The sequence below is a fragment of the Corvus brachyrhynchos genome, unplaced genomic scaffold (assembly GCF_000691975.1).
Source record: "Corvus brachyrhynchos isolate BGI_N302 unplaced genomic scaffold, ASM69197v1 scaffold22, whole genome shotgun sequence".
Classification (NCBI taxonomy): domain Eukaryota; kingdom Metazoa; phylum Chordata; class Aves; order Passeriformes; family Corvidae; genus Corvus; species Corvus brachyrhynchos.
In genome coordinates, this window is record NW_008238355.1 from 4,325,852 (window position 1) to 4,351,603 (window position 25,752).

Genomic DNA, 25,752 nt, shown 5'->3' on the forward strand with positions numbered 1-25,752 from the left:
TCAGTAGCAGAGTTTTTTAGTCAAGATGATCTTAGCATGTTATCAGTAGCAGAGTTTTTTAACAGTAGCTCCAGATGAACTTCCCCTGGATACCTTATTCACCGACATGGAAGTCACAGCAAATTCAGATCATAACTAACGTCACTCTTGCATAGTGCTGAGTTGTTTCAACATTGTTTATAACAGTTTATCAAGTACTGAAAACTCCTGTAGGGCTGCTTAACAGGAAAGTTGTGACAAAAACTAGGTAAAAACCAAACAAAACAACACATGAAGAGCTCAGGTTTTTTTCCAGTACTTTCCTCAACTGTCTGCTTCAACCTGACTCTACTTGGAATAATTCTAGGAGCCCCAGTAGTCATGTCATTTAAGCTAGGTCATTGCAGCCCTCCTTCTTGAACCACTGGTGATGCACTTTTTGGACATGGGCATTAGGAAAATCAGGAAACTGGTTTTAAACCTTCCTAGATCCCAGGTGAAATCTCTCAGGGTCAGACATCCCTTCCAGGTTGGGGACAATCCTTGAAGGAGTACCCAGAATGTAGAAGGACCCAGTGAGTTTCAGCAGCTACCTAACAACCTTGGGTGGAGGGACTTGAAAACCCTGGTTCAGGGAGTGATTGGAAAGGAGGGATCAGACCCATTTCTTCTCCCTTTTTTTGAGTGTGGTGCAGTCTGAGAGATAAAGTGCAGACAGCCCTGCAAGGACGTTCTGAGAAACATGTTGCAGTGACCACAAAGGCACGTAGCCTCTCTGAGGAGTTACTTTCAGCTCAGGGCACAGGCATCTACAGGGTTTGAACAGCTAGGGAAGTTAAACACACACCTGGCTAGTCTCCAGTCAAACCATGTATTCCAATTTCTGTGCCTTTATATCCTTTTTTATTTCTCAAGTGAGACCATTACAGTGCCCGCATGCCACACAGAGCAGAGTCAGACCTCTCTGTTTCTTTGCTCTGTACAGACTGCCATCAGGGTCATATCTGGCCATATGGCTTTGAAAAGCCCAACAAAGCCAAAGGCAAACTGAGGACAGCGACCTTCTTCTTCAGTCTGGTGGGAATATAAGTGCTCAGCTGTATGAGATAAATCCTGTGGCAGGGGATGCTGCAAGTGAGCTAACCAGCTCAAAGATGTAAATGATGAAGTAATTCAGCCTGACTTGGTGTACTCAGCTGGTCTAAAGCAGCTTTTATTTGGCTCACTCATAATACAGAGTTGGATAGCTGTGCTACACCCATTTCGTGCTTTCTCACACCTTTGCTTATTTCCATGAGCTCTAGTGATCATGTCAGAACACAACTGATGACCTCCAGGAGCAAATCATCACAAATTTCTTGGTTCACTTCCATGCAAGCAGGTGCTGTTTCTGCAACAGCAGAAGCATTGGCAAGACAGCCTTGGAAGGCCAGGTTCTGCTGCCAAGCTATAATTTCTCTAATGTGATCTAATTAGACTGAGGTGACATGAGTTTAGAGATCTGTGTAGTAGGAAAAACAAAGAATGTTACTTAAATACCTGTATAGGGAGTCTAAACTTCAGGCCTTGGCTGTGTAGGGCTGATGGAACTGCAGTGACGTGTGTTAATCAAACTCATTTACTCCAAAGAGACACAGTTGAACAGATAAAAGGATTCCTGTGCCATAATAGAGTACAGTGTAATGTCATTGGTTGGTGAAGTAGCTCTACTTTTACATCTCATAACTGTTATCACAGTAGAACCAGGTGTGAAAGATAATTTAGAATCTTTCATACCCTTAATTGGAGATCTGAAGGTTGTATTCACCTCAGCTCTCCACATTCTCTATGTTGATGCACTGAATGATACAATTTCAAAGATAACAATACAGCTGAAACATACTTAAAATAGAAAAGGTATGAGCTAGGCCTTAGCTTGTACTGGTAGGTCTTTTCTTCCATATTGATGGCATAAAAAGATGCCACACGTGCAACTTGCAGAGATGGGAAATTGCTGTCAGATCCCTGCCATTCTTTTAATATCTAATAGCGCAGACACCAGGGCTGATCCCTCTGAATGCTGAGAGCATGCTAAGGCATCATGTATGCATGGAGCCAGAGGGAGTCAATGCACTTGTCCATGGCACACGCACATATGCTCTGATCAAGAGTACTAGTGCCACTGATATGTGTCAATACATTTAAGACAGGCAGGCAGAGTCCTAGGCAACTCCCTATTTCCTCTGAATTACTGTCTGCTACAGTAACTTGCTGTACATGCTTGCTTCTTGAGGTTGACTTTTCAGTTCAATGAACCAGACCTTGTGTTCAGTCACTAATCTTCTATGTGCATTCACTGGCACAGCTCTAAGGCTGATCTGTATTATCATAGGCACAGCTGCGACAGTGGAGCTGGCCCAAGCTCCAGGAAAGTTGGAGGTATTTCTCTGCACATTTGCTGATAGTGATCTGAGCTAAATCTTGTGGTAGCTCTTCTCAAATATCACTGGAAAAAGTGGGAAGATCCAGAAAATGCACCTGGGTCGTGACATCACCTGTGCCTATTGTTATATGCACCTATTGGTATAGCACTCGGCATGTAGGAAGTGATCCAGAAGCAGATACAGTGCATGAGAAAGTAGCACCCATCTGGTCTTTGGGATGATACCAGATGGCACATTGGGAGCCTTCAGCCTTGCTCCAGCTCAGAGGGTTTTCTGATGGTCTCAGAGCAGAAGTTCCCATTCCAGGCAGAGGATTCATTTCCTAAAGACAGCTTCAGAACTCTTTTTCTCTCTGGTTTATTTTCCTAAGGGATATGGAAAAGAACATGAGTTAGTGATGGTGGTAGCATATACAATTTCATTTGTATATGACAAGCAAGGAGGGAGATACAGTCTCTTCAGCTCTAGGGTGTGATTAAAGTAGATCAAAACCCTTTGTATCAGTCCTGACATGGTTGGTTGAAGATGTGTACTATGTAGAGATCCTACATAATCTAATTAAGGAAGAGATCAGATCTGACTGAGACAGGTAGGGCTAGCACTGGCAATCAGTATCACCCTGGGGAATGAGAAAGGTAGACAGGAGTTTATTGCTGTTTTAGAACACACTCCTGAGAAAATACGGCTTGAAGAAAGAATTTTGCTTATCAAATACTTCCTGCATTGAGCAAAACAGCTGATGAGAAGGCTAAGACCAGAATCAGGTGAAGTGTTTGGAAGTAAAAATCTCCCCTGCCAGGGCTTGCAATTAAATCAGTAAATTTCAATGGAAGGAGAACCTGTGGTCATACCTGAGTACTTAGGCATGAAAACAGTGAGGTGCAGGTGTCTCTGTCTTGCCTTGCTATCAATTGGCTTTGCTCAATTAGGAAATCTGTGCTTAATGGAGTGCTGAAACAGATGTCTGAAAACCTTATCACCATTCAGAAATTGATATTTTCAGCACCATTTCCAGAATGTTGAAGAGAAAGCCATAGTCCTCATTTCTATTCTTACTGCAACATAGATTTGGACAGAAAAATTACTTAGAAGAAAGGCAGGCTTGAGGAGGTCTCATTTCTCACTGAGAGCTCAAAGAGGCTGAAGTCACTTTGCAGATTGGACTAAGACAGTACACTGTGTTCCCTGAAGCTCAGCTGTGGTTACATGGAAAAGCATCACTGGTCACTTAGATCTTCACCATGCCAAGGGAGAAAATTAAGTTGTAAATTGGAAAAGATGTGTCTGTGGCAGCTGACGTGAGAGAGGGTCTGTCTATACAGATTCATATAGTGGTAGAATAATTTGGCTGGAAGGGACTTCCAGAGGTTGCCCAGGCCAACCCTTCTTCTCTATTGGGTTGCTGTCTGAAGAGTCAAGCTGCAGACATCTCCAAGGACAGTGGTGTCCCCTGTGCAGAGTACCCTTGGAGGAAAAAAGGGCTTCCTTAGTACTGTGGGAGTGCTCCATCATGCAACTTTATCTAACCAGTGCTGTCCTTGTGCACCTCCCAGAAGAGCCTGCCTTCTTCATGATGGAACCCTTCCTCATGGAACCTGAAGGCAGCCAAAAGAACTCCCCCTTGTTTTCTCATCTCCAAGCGGATCAAAGGCATAATATCTCTTTATCTCTAATCTGTCTGCTGTGTTACAGCAGCCTGTTATCTCAGTGGCCTCCACTCCACTCACTCCAAGGGATCAGTGCTGTCGTATGAAAGGCTTCATGACACAGAGCTAACTGCATGTCCTGCAGTGGGCCTCACTGAGCACAGGCTGGCTTTAGAGGATGATGCTGCTTAATGTTCTCATTGCCTCTGAGTCAGTACATTTGGGAAAAACCAAACACAGGAAGTCATATAATGATGCAGATAATACATTACATAATTCTTACCCATCTTGTGCGGGGTTTTTTTTAAGAGCCTGCAGAAATGATAGAGCAGTCATGGCAATTGATGAAGTGCTTTCCCTTTAATATTGTGTCATTTTAGAAAGGTAGTCAGCAAACTGAAATCCAGCTTGAGAAACTGTAACAATGGGAAGAAGAGATCAAGACTTAAATCAGAAGTTGCTAGGTAGTTTGCAGTTCGCACTGTTTCAGCTGGCAAATAGGCAGAAACACTGAATTGAACCTGTTCATGTTCAGGCTTCACATACAATACATGAAAGGCAACTGGGCAGCTCCAGGAGCTCCAAGTGAAAGATTTACCTTTCTAGAATAACCAAACAACTGTCCTGATGCATACTGTCTGCAGTAGCATTTTGTTCAAGGTCTAAGCCTTCTAATGTAATTTCCGAAGATATTAGGGTCACCAATTATCATTTAAATTTATTGGATTGGTATCTCAGCTCAAGCAGTTCAGCACTCCTGGCACCATCAGATCTACTTAGGTGTTGCCTGATGATGTCAAAGAGGGGGCAGTAGGGCAGGGAAAGGGGAAATCTAAGGGAAACAGGTCTGTGGGTAAGGAGAAGAGACATCTTTCTCCAAAGGAGGCCTCTGTCAAATGGGCAAATGATTTCACCTTTGGGTCAAAATGCTCTAGCAGACTCAGGAAGTCTTTGTTGGGGAATACAAGAGGGCAGCCCAGGCAGCACAGGATCACTTTCTGGATTTCAGGCTCATTCTGGTCTCACTCAGAGACCAAGCATCCCCCATCTGCAGGCATTGCTACTGTATTACAGGATGACAATCATGCTCCCCCTGGACACACAGGGCACCAGTTTTGTTTTAATTTTGTTTTGTCTGCACTGACATAATTCAGGAGCATTAGACTGAAGTTACCAAAGCTTAAAATCAGCAGGGTAAAGACAGGACAAAATCAGGCTCCCCAGATCATCATTGTCTAGAAGCACTGAATCAGGGGGATGGGAAGCAGGAGAATTAGTTTGTCAGAAACAATGCATCTAGCTTGGTCAGCATACCAGGGCAGGAAGAAAAGATAAGAGACCTCTGATAAAACCAGGGGGAGTCTCAAACAGATATCCTGCGAACTAGCTCAAACCAGTCTCAAAGGCCAGGGGCACAAAAGAGCATGTGCAGGGGAGAAAGGTGAAAAGTTCAGGATGAGGAAGACTTCCTGACTTCATCAAAAAGACCCTCAGAAGACCCCTACCAAAACCGCCAAACAACACTGCGCAAGCGCAACGCGGATGTAAATGACTTTTGGGTTCATTATAATACGAAGCGAGGCTGGGTGGGGCTAGGTGATGAATATGTATAGCCGTGCTGCGAAACTTAATGAATATGGAACTTGTAACCCGATAAATACCGAGCTGAATGCAGCTGTCGGCACGCATGATTTTGGAGGAGCGATCCCCCGTGCGTCCCAGCGCTGGAATAAAACATACCTACTTTACTACTTCTTTAGTAGTGGAGTCCTTTCCGCTCTTCAGTACCTCAGTTTCACTGTGGTTCATTTCTGCTCTTAGTCAGGATGAGTGACTGAGCCAATGCAGGTTTGGCTGGCAGGGTGCAGCAGGGAGAGACCAATACTTCATATACCCACTGATCCCAACAAAACCGGGACCTGAGCCATGTATCCAAGGAAAAGACAGTATCATCTAGCGTTCTGAAAACAGATCAAGGCTAACCAACACTCAGCTGTCACTGTAATCTTGTTACCTTTAAAGTCTGGGGAAAAAAAAATTCAAACAAAAAATGAGATGTAGCTTTTAAGCCACTTCATATACATATAAACAAATCTGGACTGAGTCCGCCAAAGCATAGCACATACAGTTTCAAGTGTCCTAGGTCAGACCTCCACAAACCTTGTTTGATTGGTCTCAAGTCCAATTTGCTCAGAGCCAGTCATTTACCTCATCAAGACAGTATTAGAAGCAGCTTTTCTCTTCAATGTGAAATAAATTCAGACTCCTTGGTGAGAATTTTCACACCCCTTCATCCCTTTCTCTTTGAAGACATCGACCATTGAAGCCTCAGACTTCTTTCCCACCTCATCTATAGGTATGTTATGAAAGTTTTCCTTTCCAAGTGAGAAACTGTTTCAGATTTAGGAAAATGGATCTCCATATTTCCCAGTTCACGTACTAAGCACTGAACAAATTAGCAACTATTCAAGGTGCAGTCAAAATTTTCATCAGACTAACCCCCATCCTTTTCAGAGGGCTCTTACACTATGTTTCTCATTATCCAGCATTTGAGTTCTGATATTGTAAAGACAGACTTGGAACTTTCTTTGCATTCCCAGATCCATGTTCACTTTGGACATTTGTGCCTTGACTGTGCCTTGCAGCCAGTGGAGCCCACACTTTGTTCATGGGCAACAGCTGCGGCTTGAGTGATGCAGGAAAAAGGCAGGAGAAGCCATCTCTAGCCTTGCCTATTGCATCCTGAATTCCTTTGCTGCTTAGATTTGCTATTCAAGTACAGGTGGCCGGCTGGCAAGGCAGAAGTTCAGTTTGGGAAACCAGCCGTCTCTGGGATCATAACCAGCTGATGAGCACTGCAGAAGAAAAAAGGGAAAGAAGCACTGCAACATCTCTGAGCACATCGGGCAGTTCATTTTCACAGTATTATTGTCTGTATCATTTCCACTCCAGCCTGTCCTCTGCATTGCCCAGATAAATTAAACCCTATTACCACTGCTTCATCAGCAACACACTGAGGCAATGGTTTAGAGGCAATATCCCTCCCTCACCTTTGAACCACAAAAAAAGAGAACATGCTTGTGACTAAGGAATAGCTCTTGGAATCTTTGCTCTCTTTGCATCTTGGGACAAAATTATTTATTTTTCTCTTCCTGGGAAGTTAGTATGTCTCAGTACATAAAGTGGAGAAACTAACCAGAAGAAGCCGATTGCTGCTCTGGGGTGGGCTGGGCACAGGTCAGTGGGTGGCAAGCAATTGTATTGTGCATCATTTCTCTTCTTTGGGTTTTATTTCTGTCTCTCTTTTTGTTGTCTCCCTTTTCTTCATCATCATCATCATCATCATCATCCTCATTATTATTATGTTTCATTAATGTTATTATTGTAATTTTTTTGTAATTCTTCTCTCCATCCCATTGCAGGGGGGGAGATTGTGAGCAAATGACAGCGTGGTACTCAATTGCAGTGTGAGGTTAAACCACAACATCACTGCAGGCTCTATCACTGCTATTATCTGCACTGGGTTTAGGAAAAAAAACTCCTCCTGCCTATTGTTTTCTCAGCCTAATCAGACTTGCCTATCTGTTTCCACAGAAATTATTATTACACATGTTGGTTCACTTACGACTTTCCCAGATCTGTGCTCTCCACATGTGCCTGGCATGGTGTAGAGTGGGCTTTTGATGGGGAGGTGCAGACTGACTTGACCCTTTTCAGAGCCATCTGTGAATGCTGTGCATATTGCCACGGCTGCCTCATTGATGGCACTTGGAGTGTGAATTTCATAGTGCTTTCCCCAAGAAGGGCTTTTCCTGGGTTAACTGGTTTGAAACATGTAGAGATGAAGGCATGTGACAAGATGTTCTGCAAGCCAGTGGCAGCAGGGAGTGCAAAGCCCATTCCAGTACGCTGATGACCATATCACTGGTATCTTGCTTTTATGTTATAGTTTTGTTTCTTTCCTTTGCCTTCCTACTACTTCCTTTGCCTTACTACTCCTCTCCACAAATCCCAGGATGGCTGGCAAGAGTCACCTCTAGACAGCCACAGTGCTCTGTAATGTGCAGCAAGGGGAGTCCCTCTCTTCATCACTCCTCGAATTCCTCCTCCTGTGCTCCCTCTGCGTCTACTATTGTAGTAATAACACTTGCACTGCATAGAGCTAATGTAAACTAGCATTACACTGAAAGTACATTTTTGCCTTTACTGGCAAGAGTTAGTTATGTTTCTGACCTGGAGTAATGAGGCAGTTTAGATAACTATGACATGTTTGAGAAGTATCCCACTGTTAATACGTTAAAGTGTGTCTCTCTACCTTAAACTCATAACTCAGCCTTTAAAACACCTGCACCAAGCCAGTAAGACCAAAAATATAAGCCCATCCTCTCATTACATAGTTCTAACATGTTGTCATGTACCTAGAGTCTTTAAAAAGAAACCTTTCCTAGGATACCTTTTTAATACCCATCACTGCTGGGAACTCTTTATCTGCTATGAAAGAACAGAAATGACCAGTTTCAGGAATATTAGGTCCTCCTTGCCTAGGAAATCGTGTCATTTCTCACATTCCTCTGGGTATCTGATGAATTTTGTGTTTAAGATGCAGAAACAATCGTCATAGCGAGAGACAAAGATTAGAGTCAAAGATTACCCAGAAGGGAAGTAGATTAAAAAGAGGTTTTAAATGAGGGAAATATTAAAATACACAACACATAAATACACACACACACACAGACACACACAGGGTGGAGATAGCTGATGTGATTCCATTGTTTCTTATGTGAATCCTCTTCCCTGAAGGCATGATGGCATGCATTTTAAAGGGCATTGAAAGGAATAATGCATTTGCAGCCACAGATAAAAGTAACAATGCTGCACATAAGAACAAAAGTAGATGGGACACATCTGTGTCTCTGGGGATTAAGTGACATATGGCAGTGACATGCTTTACATTCTTAAAAATCTGCAAAATATTCAAAATAAGTTGTTTTTGTAGCTTCCAAATCATTAGAATATGCCTCATTTTCTAAGTGCTCTTGCCATTGCAGTTCTTTATGCGAATGAAATTGTCTGTGAAACAACTTGCTTTTCCTTATACATCTCATGTTACTTCCCTCATAATTCATTATTGGATATTGTGTCTGTGTGTGTGTATGTCTTCCTGTGATCATTCTATTTGGATTTTGAAAGCAATAGCTAAAAATCCCTACAGAAGTACAGTGATAAACTAAAAAGAAAATAAATAATAGAAGAGGAGCAGTGGCAGAGGAGTCTGAAGGTTTTAGGCAAACAGTTTAAAGTTCTAGGATTTAGCTCTGATAACAGTAGTTTTTAATGGATTTTTCCTCTGTAAATATTCCAGTTATAACAAAGTTAAATACAATCATTACACAACTAAACTTAACAATACCTCACAGTATAATGGCACTATTGTGTTTGGGTTTTTTTAAATGCCTGAACTTCACTCATTTTCTTTTATGAAACAGTAAAACAAACAAATAAACCTAAACAAAAGGTACATGTCAAAGTAACAGTACAGGGAGAAAAAAGTGATATAGATATGGTGAAATACCTGCAGAAGGTACAAGGGGAGTAAATAAATGTCACAACCACAGTATCTGCAGTTTGAGACCTTTTATGAAGTATTCAAAAATACCTCATAAAAATACTTTCCAATATATTGGAAAAATATATAAAAGCAACAATGTGATGGACCAGAAGTATGCTGTTGATTGTATCTTATCATATACTTTAAAAAGATTATATATGAAGATGATTCTAGGAACTGTCTTCAAAAACAAGAATAAAACTGAGACATTTTCTAATTCAGAGGGAAGTTAGAGTGCATATATGTTAGTATAAAGTGATATGGAAAGAATATGGTATTTTGTCTGGAAACCACTTCAGGTACCAATAATCTTGTATGAATAAAATTCTAACTTGTGTATCCAGGCTCAGGTCTCTGTATAAAGAAATGAGCAATGGCTAGAAAACAGCTAGCAGCTGCCCCCCTCAAAAAGTTGAGAGATCATGAAAACAAAACCAGGGAGCACCATGAAACAGAAGTGGAATGGTTGATAATGCAGGTACCATTGCTGAAAAACTAGTGGAAATTCATGGTCTGCTACCTATCATCTTGTTAATGTTTCATTATTCTTTACTGTGCACAGCAAGCCAGAATGTGTCTCACACCAGGATTCTCAGTTAAGAAGCTGACCACTTTGTGAACAGACCCGGGGAACTGGAAGGGCTGGACTCTTGCCTTATAGCATGGGGACCTTGGCATGCAAAGCAGAGCAGGAAAATCAACCAGCCAAGACCAGACATGGCAGCACAGCTCCTAGAAAGGAGAGGGCATCTGTCCTTCCTGGGGATGCCATATGGATAATCTGGCCAGACCTAGCTGCAGGTTCCCTTGCTGTGCAATTCTCAGCAATTACATCCTGGAAAGAAAGATGAAACGCAACTGTAGCATGTATTCTCAAAAGATTGGTAGCACTTTATAGGTCATGTCATTCAATCAATGGGACTCTTGCAGCCGTCTTTGCACATGCAGAAGCACGGAGGGAATTCAGAGAGGTGTTTAAAAGTTTAATGTAGCCCATGACTACTAAAGTAACTGCTTTCCACAGAGCTCTTCATAAAACCATCAGGGGATTGGTTGCGTTGTGCCTCCCAATTGTCTGCAAACTCCAGGAGCAGTTTAGGGAACATTTTCAGATTATCCAAGAATAAATCCTGAGGAACAATCCAGTGCTTGGTCTAGTAATTCCATGTCTCCTTTCCACTGATAAGCCCCGGCACTGGATCCAGCACTCCAGGTGTGTATCACCAGTGCTGAGCAGAGAGGAAGGATCACCTCTCTTGACCTACTTGTGTGGCTCTTCCTGTTGCAGCTCAGGATGCTGGTGACCTTTGCTACAAGGGTGCATTGCTGGCGTATAGTCAACTTTGTACCTGTAAGGTTCCTTGGGGCTTTCCTGCTAACCTGCTCACCAGCCAGCAAGCCCCCAGCCTGGTACCTGGGATTACTCCTCCGGTGCAGAACAACTTCAGACTTTATTTCAGTGAACTTCATGAGGTTCCTGTCAGGCATTTTTCCAGTTTTTTAAGGTCCATCTGAGTGGCAGAAAACCATGTGCTGTATCATCCATTCCTGCCAGTTTTGTACCATCTGAAAACTTGCTAAGGGTGCTCTCTGTCACATCATTCATAACCATGTTAAATAGCATTGTCCCCAGTATCCATCTCTGAAGTACCACTGGCTGGCCTTCCACTGAACTTTTTGCTGCTGGCTACACCCCTCTGAGCCTGACAGTTCAGCCACTTTTCTGTCCACTTCACTGTTCACTTATCTTGCCTGTAAGGCATAGACAAATGTCTGTGAGAATTTCTCAGAGATGGTGTCAAAAGTCTTGCTAAACTTGAGGTACACACCATACACTGCTCTTCCCTCAAATTTTAATGAGTTTGTATGTTTTCCTACTGCTTCAAAGATATTTCAGAAATAAGGTAGACACTATCAGAGGCAGTGGGTCATAAAAACTCTCAGATCCTTTACCTACAAAATATCATGCCCTTTGCCAGTTACTTTTACTTACCAGTAACATACATAGGCAAGTAAATCTGGCACTGGTTTTTGGAGACTGACTTGGCAGTTTTAAATATTGACATGCGTCATCTAACCTAGTTGAAAAGATGAGGTAGTCCCACTGCTTTTGGTTAAACTTCTGTGACTGAGGAGTAGTCAGTGATAAAGCCTATTCTACCACGTACTCCTGAGAGATTCAGGCTTCCCCATTGCCAGCAAGCACTCCATTTAGCACACAGAGTTGTAGTGTCACAGTGCATTAGCACAAACATTGTAGGGGAAAAAAGCAGAAATCTTTCTGGAGTATGAAACATTAAGTATTTGAAAATTACAATTTAAAGAAGAAGTCTGTGAACATACAAGTCAGACTAGACATCCACCTCAGTTCCCTTCTCCAAAGCAGCTGTAGCAGAGCAATGGCAGTGTGATTAGGCTAGCCAGCTCTTTGTGGTACCAACAGCTGCTATGGCTATTTGCCAGGACACCCCAAGGCTCCATCGCTTCTGAATCCATGTCATTTTGTAAGCAAAACCATGCAGGACACAAATATGTGGTCACCAATGCCAGCTCGGCAGACTAAGAATAGATCAGCTGCAACTATGTTAACAATTTTGAATACAAGAGATTGCAAAGTATTAGCATCACATTACGGAGGGGAGAGTGGAAGAAAGGATGGAAAACTAGGTGCAGTTCTGGGCTACTTCACCTCACAAAATTTAACAGGGAAAGGGGCTTGGCTTCAGCATGGATGAAGCACACAGTGCAAAGACAGCTTTCCAAAGAGTTATGCTCAGATTTCTGCAAGTCAGACCTCCCTTGGGGGCCTGCTTCAGTGCACCATGCAGCCGCCCAGTTGGGTCCAGAGACCAGTGAAGGACACTTTTCCCTTGTAAAAGCTGAGGCAGCCAGTTTAAAAGAAAGGTTAAAGACAAGTATTACATAAGTCCTCAAGATGAGAGCAATAGTTCAGGAAGTCATTTCTTCCCTAAAGCACAGGAACATGGGTGGGTAGGTGAGTGAAAGGACAGCAAATACGCTCCAAACACAGAGCCTCTTACCACAGTAAAATGTGTGGTGATTTTCACGGGTTTCCTTTCCACACAAGACTTTTATAATGAGTCTGGGCCTGCTGAGGCACTGGAAAGGCCATAACAGAGGACAAATCACTGCTTAAATAAGCAGGGAAGCTTACTTAAGATGGTGAAAGAGAGATCCTGTGGTCAGAGCTTTTTGCCATTGGTGAAAACATAGCATCCAATACTGAGGTGTCAGCAAGGGGTATTGAAGGAATGCTTACAGCATCTGCTCCTCTGGGTGCCTATGATCATGTAGAGTATTACACAAGCAGAGAGAGGCCCCATGAAATTGATGTGTTGGTGTAATTTACCAAGTGAATCAAAATACTCTTATTTCTTGTTTACCAGGCACTGCCATGCTAGAAAGTCACAAAGCTCCCTTGAGTATCAGCAAAAATGAAGAGAACACAAGTTAAACAGACCTGTGAAGGGTTTATAAACTTAATTTATTATTAGTTTTAAAAGGCTTGTCTGCTTTGTTGTAGGGCAACTTTTCTCAGTCTTGAAGGGTTTGCTAAGCACAGTAAGAGACTGGGAAGGCCGAATGGGTTGTTATATTTTGTTTGCACTGTCAAGAAAATATTCATCACAACTTCTGTGAGAGAAGTTTTGGTCTCAATGTGCAGAGCTCTAATCAAGTGGTAAAAAACCATCACACACAGAGACTGGGAGCTGCAGTGGATGAAAAATGCTTCAGTCCAAAGTAATAATGATTTAGAGTGCAGATTCTCTGCCAGGAATTGAATTTACACAGTTCAGAGAATACACACTCATGCTGACAGGACTGGTTTGACCTCAGGGAACCTGCAGTCCATGACCCTTACTCTCTTAGGTGCAGCTCTTAAGTAGAACTCAGTCTGCCACTAGTCACAGCACCAAGATCTACACAGTTTTGGGGGAACCAGGGTTCTGAGCAGTGTATCCCAGCAAACTGCTTGCTTTGCTGAGGGAAGTTAACCAAACCTTCACCATTTACAGTTGTCATGGCAAGGAAGCCTGGTCATGCAGGTTAGATGGATGCTCTCTACACCCACCCCAAAGTTGGGAAGTAGGGCATCTTGGAAATTAGGCATAGACTGAAATTCTGCTTATCTTTAACATGCTCAGTTGTTTGCATGACGGCTTCATGTGGAGTCTGTTCCCAGTGGAAACTGAGTTAAGCATGTATTACCAGAAATTCAATATCACTGTAACAGCTGTCAGATACTCTAGCCTTCATACCACCACCTCAGTAGGTGTTAACAAAGTGTGCTGCCATCAGAATGAAAAAAGTCAAGGGAAGTAACCCAAAGCCTGGAAAGACTGCTACACAAAACTGAAGAGGATATGAAGAAGGGTTGTTAGTATTTCTTGAGCATAAAAAAAAGCTTGATACATCAGCTGTAAGACATAAGGATACCTGTTACCAATACTCAGTAAAAACACAGTTTGTCTATGTAATACCAGTGCTGGCTCACAGTAGCCAGTCTCTAGGAAATAAGAACAAGCAAATGAAAGAACTGTGACTGCTTTCCAGGAAGCTGGTGGTTTTGCAGCCACAACTCTACTGACCATCAGCAAGAGGAACTCCAAGAAATGGGAACATTCAGTCAGAGCCCCAAATTTTGTTCAGTAGTTTGTGAATGTTAGTAATGAATAAGAGTGTTAGTTGGTTGTGGGGTTTTTTTAATAATGCAGAAAAGCTGTGTCTGTCACATTAATGTGCAGAATTTGGGTGATATTTTTGGGAACTGCTTTCTAATTACAAACCTAATAAGAGGGGTTTTTCAACAAAACAGACAAGCAATGGTCACAGTGTGACCAGCTCGAATGACAGACACCTTTCTTTTGCTCTAGTCTCTCAGCAGGGTGAAAGCCAGAGACGCTTGTACAGAGAGCTGCTGAGGAACTACAATCGTCTGGAACGACCTGTAGTGAATGACTCCCAACCACTCATAGTCGAGCTCCAGCTTTCCTTGCTGCAGATAATTGACGTGGTAAGTTACTTGCTCTTCTCTGTGGCACCCATTCAGCATAACAAATCTGATCTCTCATCTAGGAGACATACTTTTGCTCTTTATCAGGCTGTCAGAAATGAAGGCTGGCTGTCTTTTGCTAAGCATCCTCCCTAAATGCTGGAGTACGTGCTTTGACACTTTAGAGGAGTGAATATCCTCCTAAAAGCACAGCCATTTCTGACACAATTTGAGCTGCAAGGAGATTAATTATGTATATTTTGTCCATTTGTTTTAAACAGAAAAAGGAATTCAATCAATTAGAAGCTATGTGTTACTACAAATTATTAATGATACTTTCTTCTCAGAGCTGTGTGGGATGCAATAACTCAAGACCATGTGCAGCATTCAAAGCTACTATCACTGCACTTACACTTTTTCATTAGATATTATAATGGCATTAGCCTCTTCTCCCATCATATTTTTACCATGCACTGCAGCGGAATGAGTCTGCCCTGAAATGAGCTTAGAAATACGTAAAAGCAAAACCTGGAGGCACAGCCCTCTAATTGTCTTGACTACAACATGCTTTTACAGAATTGGAGATTTGACCCATGGAAAATTTTAACATAATAATCCAAATCCTTTTTTTCATCATGAAGAGGATTCTGTATGATAAACTGTGATATATATAGACAGGATTTCTTTCATCTATATGAGAAAAATGAGCCAGGAGAACAATTTTGACCATCTTCACCCTGTCAGCAGAGCAAACAGGCTCTTGTAAACTAGTGCTCTTATCTTCATCCTGCCTTTTCCATAAACAGTGTTTGGGGCTGGTTTCTGATCCCCTGTCACTGTTATGGGGGGAATGAGGAATAGAGAGAGAGATGTGGAAAAATTTGTGCAGTTGCAAAGTAAATTAACAGAAGCCTCAAATATTTAAACTTTTTAAAGCTCTCACAGTCTTTCTGAAAATGTGTGGTACACCAGGTGCTCTCCCTGGAGAGGTAAGCAGGACCCTGAAGGTGTAGCCCCCCAGCATCCCAACATGCAAATGGCAGGTCCAGTCAGCTGTGGTATTCCTGGAGGCAGGCAGCAGCCACCCAGATAGGGTAAGCATCTTTCTGTTTTGAAATGTTACCAACTGCATCGAACTGGAAGAGAGAAGAAATCAGTACTGTGAACCAGTCCTCTACATGAATGGAAGAGCAAAGATTTCCTGCAGCTAATTTCAAGTAAATTTCAGCAAGCAGTTCTAGGTTTAGCAGAGGTGTCTCAGCTCCAAAGATCTTCCTTCAGCCCTTCTTTTTCTGTGGCATTTTCTTTCAACCTAATTTGAAGGTTGCAGGTACTAAAGGGGACTCTTCAGCCATAGGGCTGTGACTGTACATTTTCAAAGCCCGGAGTTACATAAAACAATTTTTCACCTGTGTTTCACATTCACATATGAAACCCAACCTGTAAGGAAATTGGCATTTTTTAAAAAGCACTTTATCTACATTATGTCAATGTCCCTTACAAGAAGTTTAGTTCCACTGTTCCTTTTTTTTTGTCCACAATAGGAAGTAGGTATGCTAAATGTTCATACCTATCAGAAATGAAGGTTTTCTTCCCTACATCTCTGCACCCAATACAGATGCTAGATGTTAATCAGTTTTAATCAGAATTAATGACCTGTCCTAGGCTTGTGGTCTTGCAAACTGCACTCAAGGTGTTTTAAAAAACATCCAGAGTCACCTGATATGTTGTGAAAACGTGCCTGTCTCCTCAATGGAGGACAGAAAATCACTTGGCAGGCAAGTCTCTATAGTAAAAAGGTCATTGTAGCATCAACAAGTAAACCAACCAGCCTGACAATGCACAAAACACTGATCCCCTGGGTCTTTAAATCAGGAATCAGTGCAGAAATATGCCAGCAACAAGCACTGTACTTGTGAGCCCCTCATCCTCCATTGCTGGCTGGACAGACAGCAGCATTTGTCTGCCCCAGCTGCTGAAGTAAATGTCTGTTTCAAAGGAGGCTCGTTACAGCCACAGTGATGTAAAGAAAAGCAGTCAAGCTAAAAGGAGATAACCTTTATCAGCTGAGACATTGTGAGGCGAACCAAGTGGCCATCTCTGTTCACTCAGATGGGAGTCTGGGGGTGAGTTGACTCTGCCTCCTCAGCTGCCCTGCCTGGCAGAAGACAGAGCAGCTGGTGCACAGCTTTCACTTGGGGAAGACATTAGACAGTATCACAGTCTTGGCAATAGTGTATGCATTAACAAAGTGAAAAGTTGCTCTTTCTGAGGACTTGTGTGTCCAGCGTGGTCTGTTACCGTAAAAGTGCAGGGTGCTAGGCAGGGTCCCAGCATGAGGGCACCTCTTACACCATGCTCCCTGGGGAGGAAACAATGCTCATGCTCAGTGAAGTGTCATGTGCCAAGGCATACTACAGCATTGCTGGACTCAATGAGATGCTTCGCAAGCAGTCACTGCAATGGGCATGAGACAGCGGACCGTGTTCTGGTTTCCTCGCAGGAGAAAACAATGTGAAGAAGATGAAAACAAATCTCCTTGTTGCATGGGAATGAGAAGGGGTTTGCCACTGATCCTCAAAAAAACTTGTGCCTTACCCATGCCAAAACCTGGTATCACATCTAAAGCACTTCTATCTGGGACAGGTTCCATGACGTACCTCCATACGTCTATTTTATACACATACTGTATTAAAATGTAATTAATCTTAAATTCATCTTCTGCTGACAGCCTGCTGAGAACAGCATTGGTGCCAATCTAGTCGCACTCTGCTACATAGAGAGAAAAGACTGCTCTGAGATCACTGTGGTTTTCCAAGCAGTACTACAAGTAACTACTTAAAATTTCACCTCCTCTTCTTACAACCATTCAAAGAAAAGGTCAAAGCATGACTGCTTTGGATTAGGTTTTCTGCTTCTACTTGCATGTATTTGCCTACACAGGGTATGTATGGTTTTTAGCATTCAAAGACAGCCATCATACTCAAAGCTGAGAAGAACATGTTCTCTGCTTGTCACAGCTGTGGTAGACAAATGCAAATGAAGGACTTCAGGGTTCGGACTTTTCCCCAAAATTATATTAATTCATAACTACAGCCATGACAGGCCCATTACATTCAGGAAACAAATGAGCAGAAAGAGACAGTTACAGCCCCTGTTTAACAGCAGGGTTCAGTTCAGTTTGGCTTGTCCTCTGTGTGTAAGGACAACTTCATGCTGAGCTGTCTCATGTGTATGCCATTTTTGAGGGTCACTTTTGCTTGGAGCCTGACCCCCAGGCACTCCCTGTGCATCAGAAGGGCACTGGCTGGTTTTCTCTCCCACAGAGCACTGTCAGGCACTGCCAAGCCCTGCCAACCCAAGCAAGGGTAGACATCCAAGAGTACCTGGAACAAAAATTCTCATTTTGACTAAGAGTGCAGTCAGTTGGTGAGGCTAGTGTAATTAAGAAATGGGGCATGACATTTTCGGCAGCACAGGAAATGCAAGCATTCTCCATTGGCACCATGTAAAAGGAACCTGCTAGGTGGAAACTATTTGTCATCATGAGTGATGGTTTTCATTGCTCCTGTTGGCATTTGCAGGAGACCTTATCTGAAGGGGTGTATACGTGGTTCCATTGTTAAGTTATTAACAAAAAATACAGCTGTTGAGGTCCCTGCATATGGTGGAGTCCTGTAGTACTTTTCTCATTCATGTTCAGCCTTCCAGCTGCCAATGTCAGAGGTCATAATGACAAAAATGGGACTGAAGTGACGAGTGGGAAACCACGCCTAACAATCCATGAATCATTTTGCACTTCCGGAAGCCAAAAAATACATCATTTTCCTGTATTTTGGGCTGCAAACCCAAAACAAATGCTGTATCTGGAAAAATTTATTACAGACTGTTTTGATTCAATTGCACAGTGTGTAAAATGACTGTACATCCTAGGGACTGCAGGATTATCCCAAACCTAATCACATGCTTGCAAACAATCTCACTTTAAAACTGCAGATGTTGTTGCTACATTGTTGCTCCACATTTTTGAAAACCAGCAAGACAAGGTAATGTAATAGTTTAGTAGGACAACAAAAACAAAGACTCTGGGTTTTTTTCCTGAAAACTGGATCTGTGCCTTGCTGTTCACAGAAAACAAGGGAAAAGATCCTCACATACTTTCACCGAGCACTCAGGTGCAGTTGCTATAAGCAGCATACTAGCTTAGCAGCACAGATATTTTTGCCTTATGTACCCAGAACTTACCAAAATGTTGGATTCAAACTTAAGCTTCCACTGGTTTCCCCTAAATCAGAGACTACAGCCCTGAAAGGAGTTGGGGTTTTTTGTTATTTTGGGTTGGTTTGTGAGGTTTTTTAGGAGTGCTTGGTAAGAGAACAACTTCTAAATGCAGGCATCTGTTGACATTGAAGCTGCCTTCACCTGCCTGCTCATTTCTCAGGTGATCTACTGATCAAATAATAGGACTGTTGAACTCAGTCCTCAGGAGCTCAGACCTCTTTGCTGGGGAGCTCTCTATCTGAGTGAGAGTTGCCAAAGCTAGAGGCTGCCTGTCAGTATACTGTGCCAGAAGTTAAAGTTGAGAAGGCAGGACGCAAGGCTATGCCTGGCCCTGGGGTGCATCCTGTCCTCCTACTGTTGGCTTTTTCATAAAATCTTTGTCAGATCTGAATGCCTTTAGCAGTTGATATCCTTGGTTTTAAATTATTTTGTTTCATAAGCTTTCTAGGGCTGCTTCTGCAGATGTATTGAAAGGCCAGAAAGTTCAAGGTTTATTTTCTAGCTCTAATTCACCTCTTCCTTCTTAAACTGACCTTATAGCTTCTAGGTCATCCTCTCCCACCTTTCATTCCAGCACCATCAAACATACAAAAATCAATGCTGAATGTTATGTAGTAAACCCAGAACAACAGACAAGTAATTCAAAGAAACAAATAAAAATATGCTGTGCATATAAGCACCTATTCATTTGTTATTCCCAATATAGTATCAGTATTTAATGGATTAAACCATAATCCCTGTAGTACATCCCGTACAAATCTTTTACAGATAGATATCTTTAACAATGTAAGCTTGACCATTCAACTGACTCTTTCAGGCCTTCTAGATTAAAGTATCTTTTTTTTTTTCCCTTTCCTAATAATGCCTTTGCATTTATTTGTGGGCTTCCTGCATAGCTTTTGTGAGCGATGTTTAACTCTGTTTCTCCTTGAAAGACCTCCTCTACCAAACCATGTATATTTCCGCAAAGTTTTTTTCACTCTCATCTTGCAAGAGCAGTGAGACTGATGCAAAATGGTGCAACTGAGAAGAAAAACAGACTGGACACCGTTATAAAAGCTGAAAATCAGTAATTAGTGATCATGAATAGTAGTCATTAAAATTCCAGACAGAAAAATTGCAGAAAGGGTTCTAGACCAACAGATTCATTAGAGTTAAATCCCAAAATCTCTCTCCTGGTCACAGAACTCACTTAGTGTGACCAATTTTCAACTCTGTGAAGAAAAAATAAAATTCCTCTCCATTAGCATGGGAGGATCTTGAAAATTGGGAAATTCAGGGCTAATTGAGACATGAATTATTATTTTGGCTGTCTCCTATGTGCAAGACATTGTCAAAATGCCAGTCTCACTAAACCAATTAAACATGCAACATGTGAATTTGCTAGGACAATGAAGTTAAGCACCATGGGTAGCATGGCTTCCTGACTAATACTACTTGCACACACTTGCATGAAACATTATGATGGAGCTTTTGTTACCTAAACCTTATTGGCATCTTTTTATTTTATTTGACTTCTGCCCCACTCAGTGCAGAGTGGGAGCAGTTCACTAGTGAGCAGCAATTCCATGGTTTGTTTTCTTTCAGCGTGGTTCCCCAAGATGTACTTAGTGGCAATGGCTCCAGCAAAAGAAAGACTGATTTCCTTCTGAGCTTTTTAGTTGTGGTCATCCAGCTTGGGCATTTCACGATAATTAAACAATTTTCTGTCTGTCTGGTGAAAAGACTGTACTCTGTTGTTTGTACATGTGGGAATTTAGATCTTGAGCTCATGTATGTTCCTTAATTTTGGGTAACTAATCTGAGGCATCAAGGATTTGCAATAAAGCAGTTAAGCCAAAACTGTTGGGGTGGCGTTGAACCTCATATTTCTTAGTTTCTCTGAGTCCTGAGAGACAGTGAGTTCAGCTTCTCAGTAAAAACCTTTCCTCCCATTTTCTATCCCTGATCACAGACTTTAAGAGATCACTTGAGTTTTGAAACAGGCCTCCATTCCCTTACTTTTTGCTGTCACAGCAGCATGCAAATATAGAAAGAAAAAGCAAAGGCAACTTAGCAGATAGACTGAGTGTGAGTCTCTGATAAGTATTCAGGGCTGGTTTTCTCAACCATCCCTCTGCTGTTTTCCTTGTGATTTCAAATGCTGGAAAGGACAGTTAATAATTAATATCCTGGAATAACGATTTGTGTCTAGTCCTGTTTGTTGAAGCACCTGCCAACTGTGTGCAAAATACATGGAGGCCTATTTCAGGAGGAGGTATCCACCCTGGAGAATATAAAAACCATCTACATGCTATGTGTGGATCATTTTGGATTTTAATGGAGGACTGACTGCTTTTGTATGGTGACATAACACCCTTGGAACTAAGGATGTATGTCAGTTTATTCAAGCAGTCAGAGAGCAGCACTGTGCTGGAAGGCCATGTGAGGCCCTCTGACCCAGCATCTGGCGTTTTCATGAGAAGTATCTTTGAAACAGTGGGACAAAGCTGGTGCCCAGGATCCCAGGATCCCAGAGAACTGTGGGGACAGGGAGTCCTGCAATTTGCAGGTCTTTGTGGAGGAACTTAAACAGTCTCAAGACCAGTGTTGGTGTCTACATTGTGTCACAGTTCACAGGAGTCCTGATCTTCAGGGACTAGTGCAAACATACAACCTAGAAAAATAAAATTAGTTTCCTAAGTCAAGTACCCACAGCCCCAGGCAGTAGTTGAAAGTCTTGTCGCATGGGCAGGGCAAGAACAAGACTGCCTTTTTTCACCACAGGGAAAATTGGAAAATACTGGGGGAAAAGGCAAGTAAGACATGAATCAAGTAGGAGACTCTCAGTCACCAGTCATGCCAGTGAGTGGGAGGGCTGCCTACTCTGAAGCCCTGACTGGCAACAGAAACTGGCATTTCTTCCCTTATTTCTTTCTGATCTCACCTTTAGGGAATGCATGGGTTCAGTACTTGCTGCAGTGGCTTTTGTATCCAGGCCTTTGCATTTAACGTCCATATCTGGTTGGTCTCTGACATACAGGGAGCCAAGGCTTTCACAAGGAATACCTCTTGAGGACTTTGATACCCATGCATTATACAGCCTAAGGAATATGATTGGCACCCTTGTGTTTGCAGGCTTCTCTGGAACAGTCCCTGTTTCAATGCTGTGTGCTCCTCCCAGTACAAGGTTCTCTTGAACTCTCCACTCTCACCAGAAGTGAGTGCTCCTGTCTCAGGGGCTTGCAAGGGGAGGAATGTATTCTGACAGTGGCCAAAACCTCCAATATGCAAAGTTCCTGTCTCAAAAGCAAGTGAGTAGACACTGCTGAAAGCAGCAGATACAGATGCAAGGGTACTCCCCCAGACTGCTCTTCCGGGGAGAGAAGAATGCAGGTGGTTACAGACAGGGGACACTGCCTTTGTAGTAGCTGCTACACAGTGGAAAGACCAAAGGCAGACTGCACTGCTTGCTCACAGTGAAAGAATACATACCTCTGCGACACAGGGGGGCCCAAGAAAGGCATGACCTCCAGAAGCCAGTGGCATCAGATGGGAGTGTGATTCAACCCTAGATGAAAAACACTTATGAGACATCACATCCAACCATTTGTAGGAGAAAACCCTGAGCAACAAAGGTGTTGCTGATGGGCAACAAAATACTCAGTAGGTGTTTGTTCTTATGTTATTCCTTTGTATTTTTGTTTTTCTCCACAGTCTTTCACCTTGACTCTGGGCCTTCCTGTCTGATTTCCATCTTCCTCCTGAGGGTGCTTTGTTAAAGGAATTGAGATGAAGTACTTAAACTTTAGGTATTCCTATGTAGTTGATGTTACCATGGCAAGGTTTATTCCAGCTTATTAACGAGACCCCTGAAATACAAAGGCTGTCCAGCGATACTTACCTGAATGTTGCCAAGGCAACCTGGGCACTCCTCAAAATTACTGGTTCTGTGAGCCTTCAACCATTCGACGCATTTGAGCTGAGTTTTAGATAATCAGCTGAAGATTGTGTGCAGATTGGTGGTTCAGCAATGGAAAGGAGTGCCTGTGCAGTCACAAACTGAGAATACAAGTGTCATACATGAAATCCCTAATTAGCTTGATCTTTGCATGTTAAGTGCTTTAATTAGTTAATTTTGAGTTAAACAATTTTTTTAATTGAATGTTAAAGTTAACCCATCAGCCCAGGTACAGAAATCAAGTTCTGTTATTAGTGTTTTCACTTGTTCAAAGCAGTTTATTTGTACCAGTCCCAGTTAAAATCCCCCAGTTAAAAGTTTCCCAGTTAAAAACCCTTTTCAAACTTTAAGCCACTTGTACACTATAAGAGGTTTTTTTCCCATGTTCATTGTATACTTTTACAAATGTTTTAAGATGTAGGAGATGTATTTTAATATTTTTTTAAGGCACGCTTCAGAGCAAGCGCAGAGATCACTGCAGATTAGATGTAGTGGACGCCAGTGCTGGGTGTTAAAGCCTTACTCCTATTAAGGAGCTTTTAATAATTTTTCCTTGACTTTTGGATTAGCTAAAAGTCAGCCCAGCACTGCAAGTTCTTCCACCAGAGGTCCAGTGCTGTCTAAGCCTGAAGATCTCTAATCCCTGCGCTCCTGGGGCATACCTCCTGAGCCACTAGGATCCCAAATTTTTATGTTTTGCTAATTTTTGTAATTTTTCAATTTTTCTGTTTTTAATAAATTATTTTAATTTTTACTAGGAGTTGTCTCATTCTTCACAACAAGCATTTGAAAGCTTGGTCAATTCCAGTGGATATTTTGAATAAGATCTCACTCAAAGATCAGTGTCTCTGCTAACAAACTTTCCAAGTTTCCATGTCAATGTCTTTGTGTCACTTGACTGTTTCTCTCCTCGTCTTCAGATCTTCAGGTACGAAAACAGTGGGGAAAAAAAAAAGTAAAAATTAACCAAAGTAGTCCCAAAGTAGTCACACATTACTTCCGAGAGTTACTTGTTCAATTTGGGACTTTTCTGATCATTGTTTTGAAATAATTCAGTGGCTGATTCAACTCAACTTCTGTGGCTCTGCGAGAGGGCAAGAATTAATGACTCCTGCTGGTCACCTGGTAATAAATACCTTGCTACGAAGATGACATGTAATCATATGACGTCACTACTGAACCAGGAAGGACTTCGGGATTTTTTGTCCACGTGATATGGCCTGCGTAATTACGTGGCTAAGGGCAGTTATATTTCACTTAGATGTTGACCTGGCAAGGGAGAATCTATTGACAGGCAGTGGTGCACAATGCAGGCAGATGTACATACATAAGCTTTGAATTTATGGCAGGGAGAAGAAAACCAAACTAAAACATTCACATGTCGCAGCATGTGCACCAGAACAAACCAAACTGTCACTTTCTGTGGGTCAAAGGTGGCTGTAGGAATAAGCAGATATCCAGGGCAGAGGATTAACTGGAGTCAGGCTGGAGATAGAAAGGGGAGAAAATGACCCAGATAAATACAGGAAGGATTTAGAGAGCAAGTGTTGCACTCACTAGTGATGACAGCTTTTCCAGCGTTTTTAAATACAGGAGCAAAATTATTTGTCGGAGCTGAACATTTGCAAACCAGGAGGACAGCCAAGGGAGTGATGGAAAAACACCTCTGGGAGCTGATCATTTTCAGCCTCACCAGAATCTTTGCAGGGCTGCTTTCAGTGCTTTGCTGCACAGAAAGATGGGAGCTGAGAGCCAGCCCAATGCAGGGGGAAGGTCATTGCCAAGGCTGACAGTGCCAAGGCAGGAATCTTGAACAGAAAAAGCAGTGTGATAGGTTATTCAAGTTTTCTCCTGGGAGGAAAGTCATCCTCTCACCTAACCTTTAAACACTTCTGCATAAACCAATGACACAGAGCGAGGGAAATGCCGTCAGCACTTCCCGAGCTCAATAATTAGCTTTTACTTAGGCAAGCTAAGTGATCAGTGTTCTCCTGAGATAGAGTAAAGCACACACATGCTCCAGGTTATTTGTTTGTGAGTGTCTATGTAACAGAAAAATACATTCCTTTCTGTGCCAAGATATTTTAGAGGTGCCTACAGTACACAGGTCCTGATAAAGATGGCAGGATTTGCAATTCTTCTGCAGCTCTGGAAAGGCAAGGCAACCAGTCCACTGCAAAGGCCAAAGTATTTCCTTACAGAATGCAAAGTTACATGGCTCAGTAAACCACCCCGAAGAGGGAAAGCTCCATAGATGCCTCGGCTCTGAAATGCCTCTTGCTCTAATAGGGGGTGGATTCAAACTCAAGATTCCCATGGCCCTTATGTCCTCGACAGCCCCAGCAGGCACTTTTTCCTTGGTTCCTCAGGGTCCTTCTCTAGAAAGGACTTAGCAAGAGAGCTACACCTGGACAAATGCCTGCCCAGTGTAAAGTCAGTGTCCTGACTTTTTAAAATGGCCCAGCGCCAGGCACCCACGCTCCCCCCCCCTCCCCCGCCATAGCTGGGCAGAGAGAGAAAAATAAGTTAATGAAGGGTTCATGAGTTAAGGAGAGTGAGAAAACGCTTCAAGGGCAAAACAGGCTCAAGTTAAAGTTGCAAAGTGAATTTATTACTAACAGACTCAGAGAAGGATAATGAGAAGTAAAATAAGCCCTTAAAACATCTTTTTCCCCCCAGCCCCTCCCTTCTTCCCACCAACAGTGCAGGGAGACAGAGCATGGGGATTTGGTCAGTTCATCACCCGAGGTTTTCTTCCACTTCTCAGGGGAGAGGAGTTGTTCCCCTGTGAGACCGTGGGGTCCCTCCCACGGGAGACAGTTCTCCGTGAACTTCTCCAGTGTGGGTCCACTCTCAGAAGC

At 42.5% G+C, this 25,752-nt stretch overlaps 1 protein-coding gene and 1 long non-coding RNA gene across 4 annotated transcripts in view; one reads left to right on the forward strand and one right to left on the reverse strand.

Moving 5' to 3' along the window:
• The window catches only part of LOC103616386 (neuronal acetylcholine receptor subunit alpha-7-like), a 57,693-nt gene that overhangs the window by 2,168 nt on the left and 29,773 nt on the right, over nt 1-25,752 (forward strand). The window contains 1 exon segment of the mRNA XM_017735424.1: nt 14,552-14,691. Coding sequence (XP_017590913.1) covers nt 14,552-14,691 — 140 coding nt within the window.
• The window catches only part of LOC108446994, a 26,140-nt gene continuing 388 nt past the window's right edge, over nt 1-25,752 (reverse strand). Inside the window, exons 2-5 of one of the 3 annotated variants that reach the window (XR_001862340.1) lie at nt 22,835-22,992; nt 22,426-22,501; nt 5,789-6,903; nt 1-2,767 (exon numbers count right to left, since the gene is read on the reverse strand). This is a non-coding gene — a long non-coding RNA (uncharacterized LOC108446994). Of the gene's footprint in view, nt 2,768-5,788; nt 6,904-22,425; nt 22,502-22,834; nt 25,553-25,752 lie in introns of those variants that run through there. The other 2 variants (XR_001862338.1, XR_001862339.1) reach the window with 2 other exon arrangements.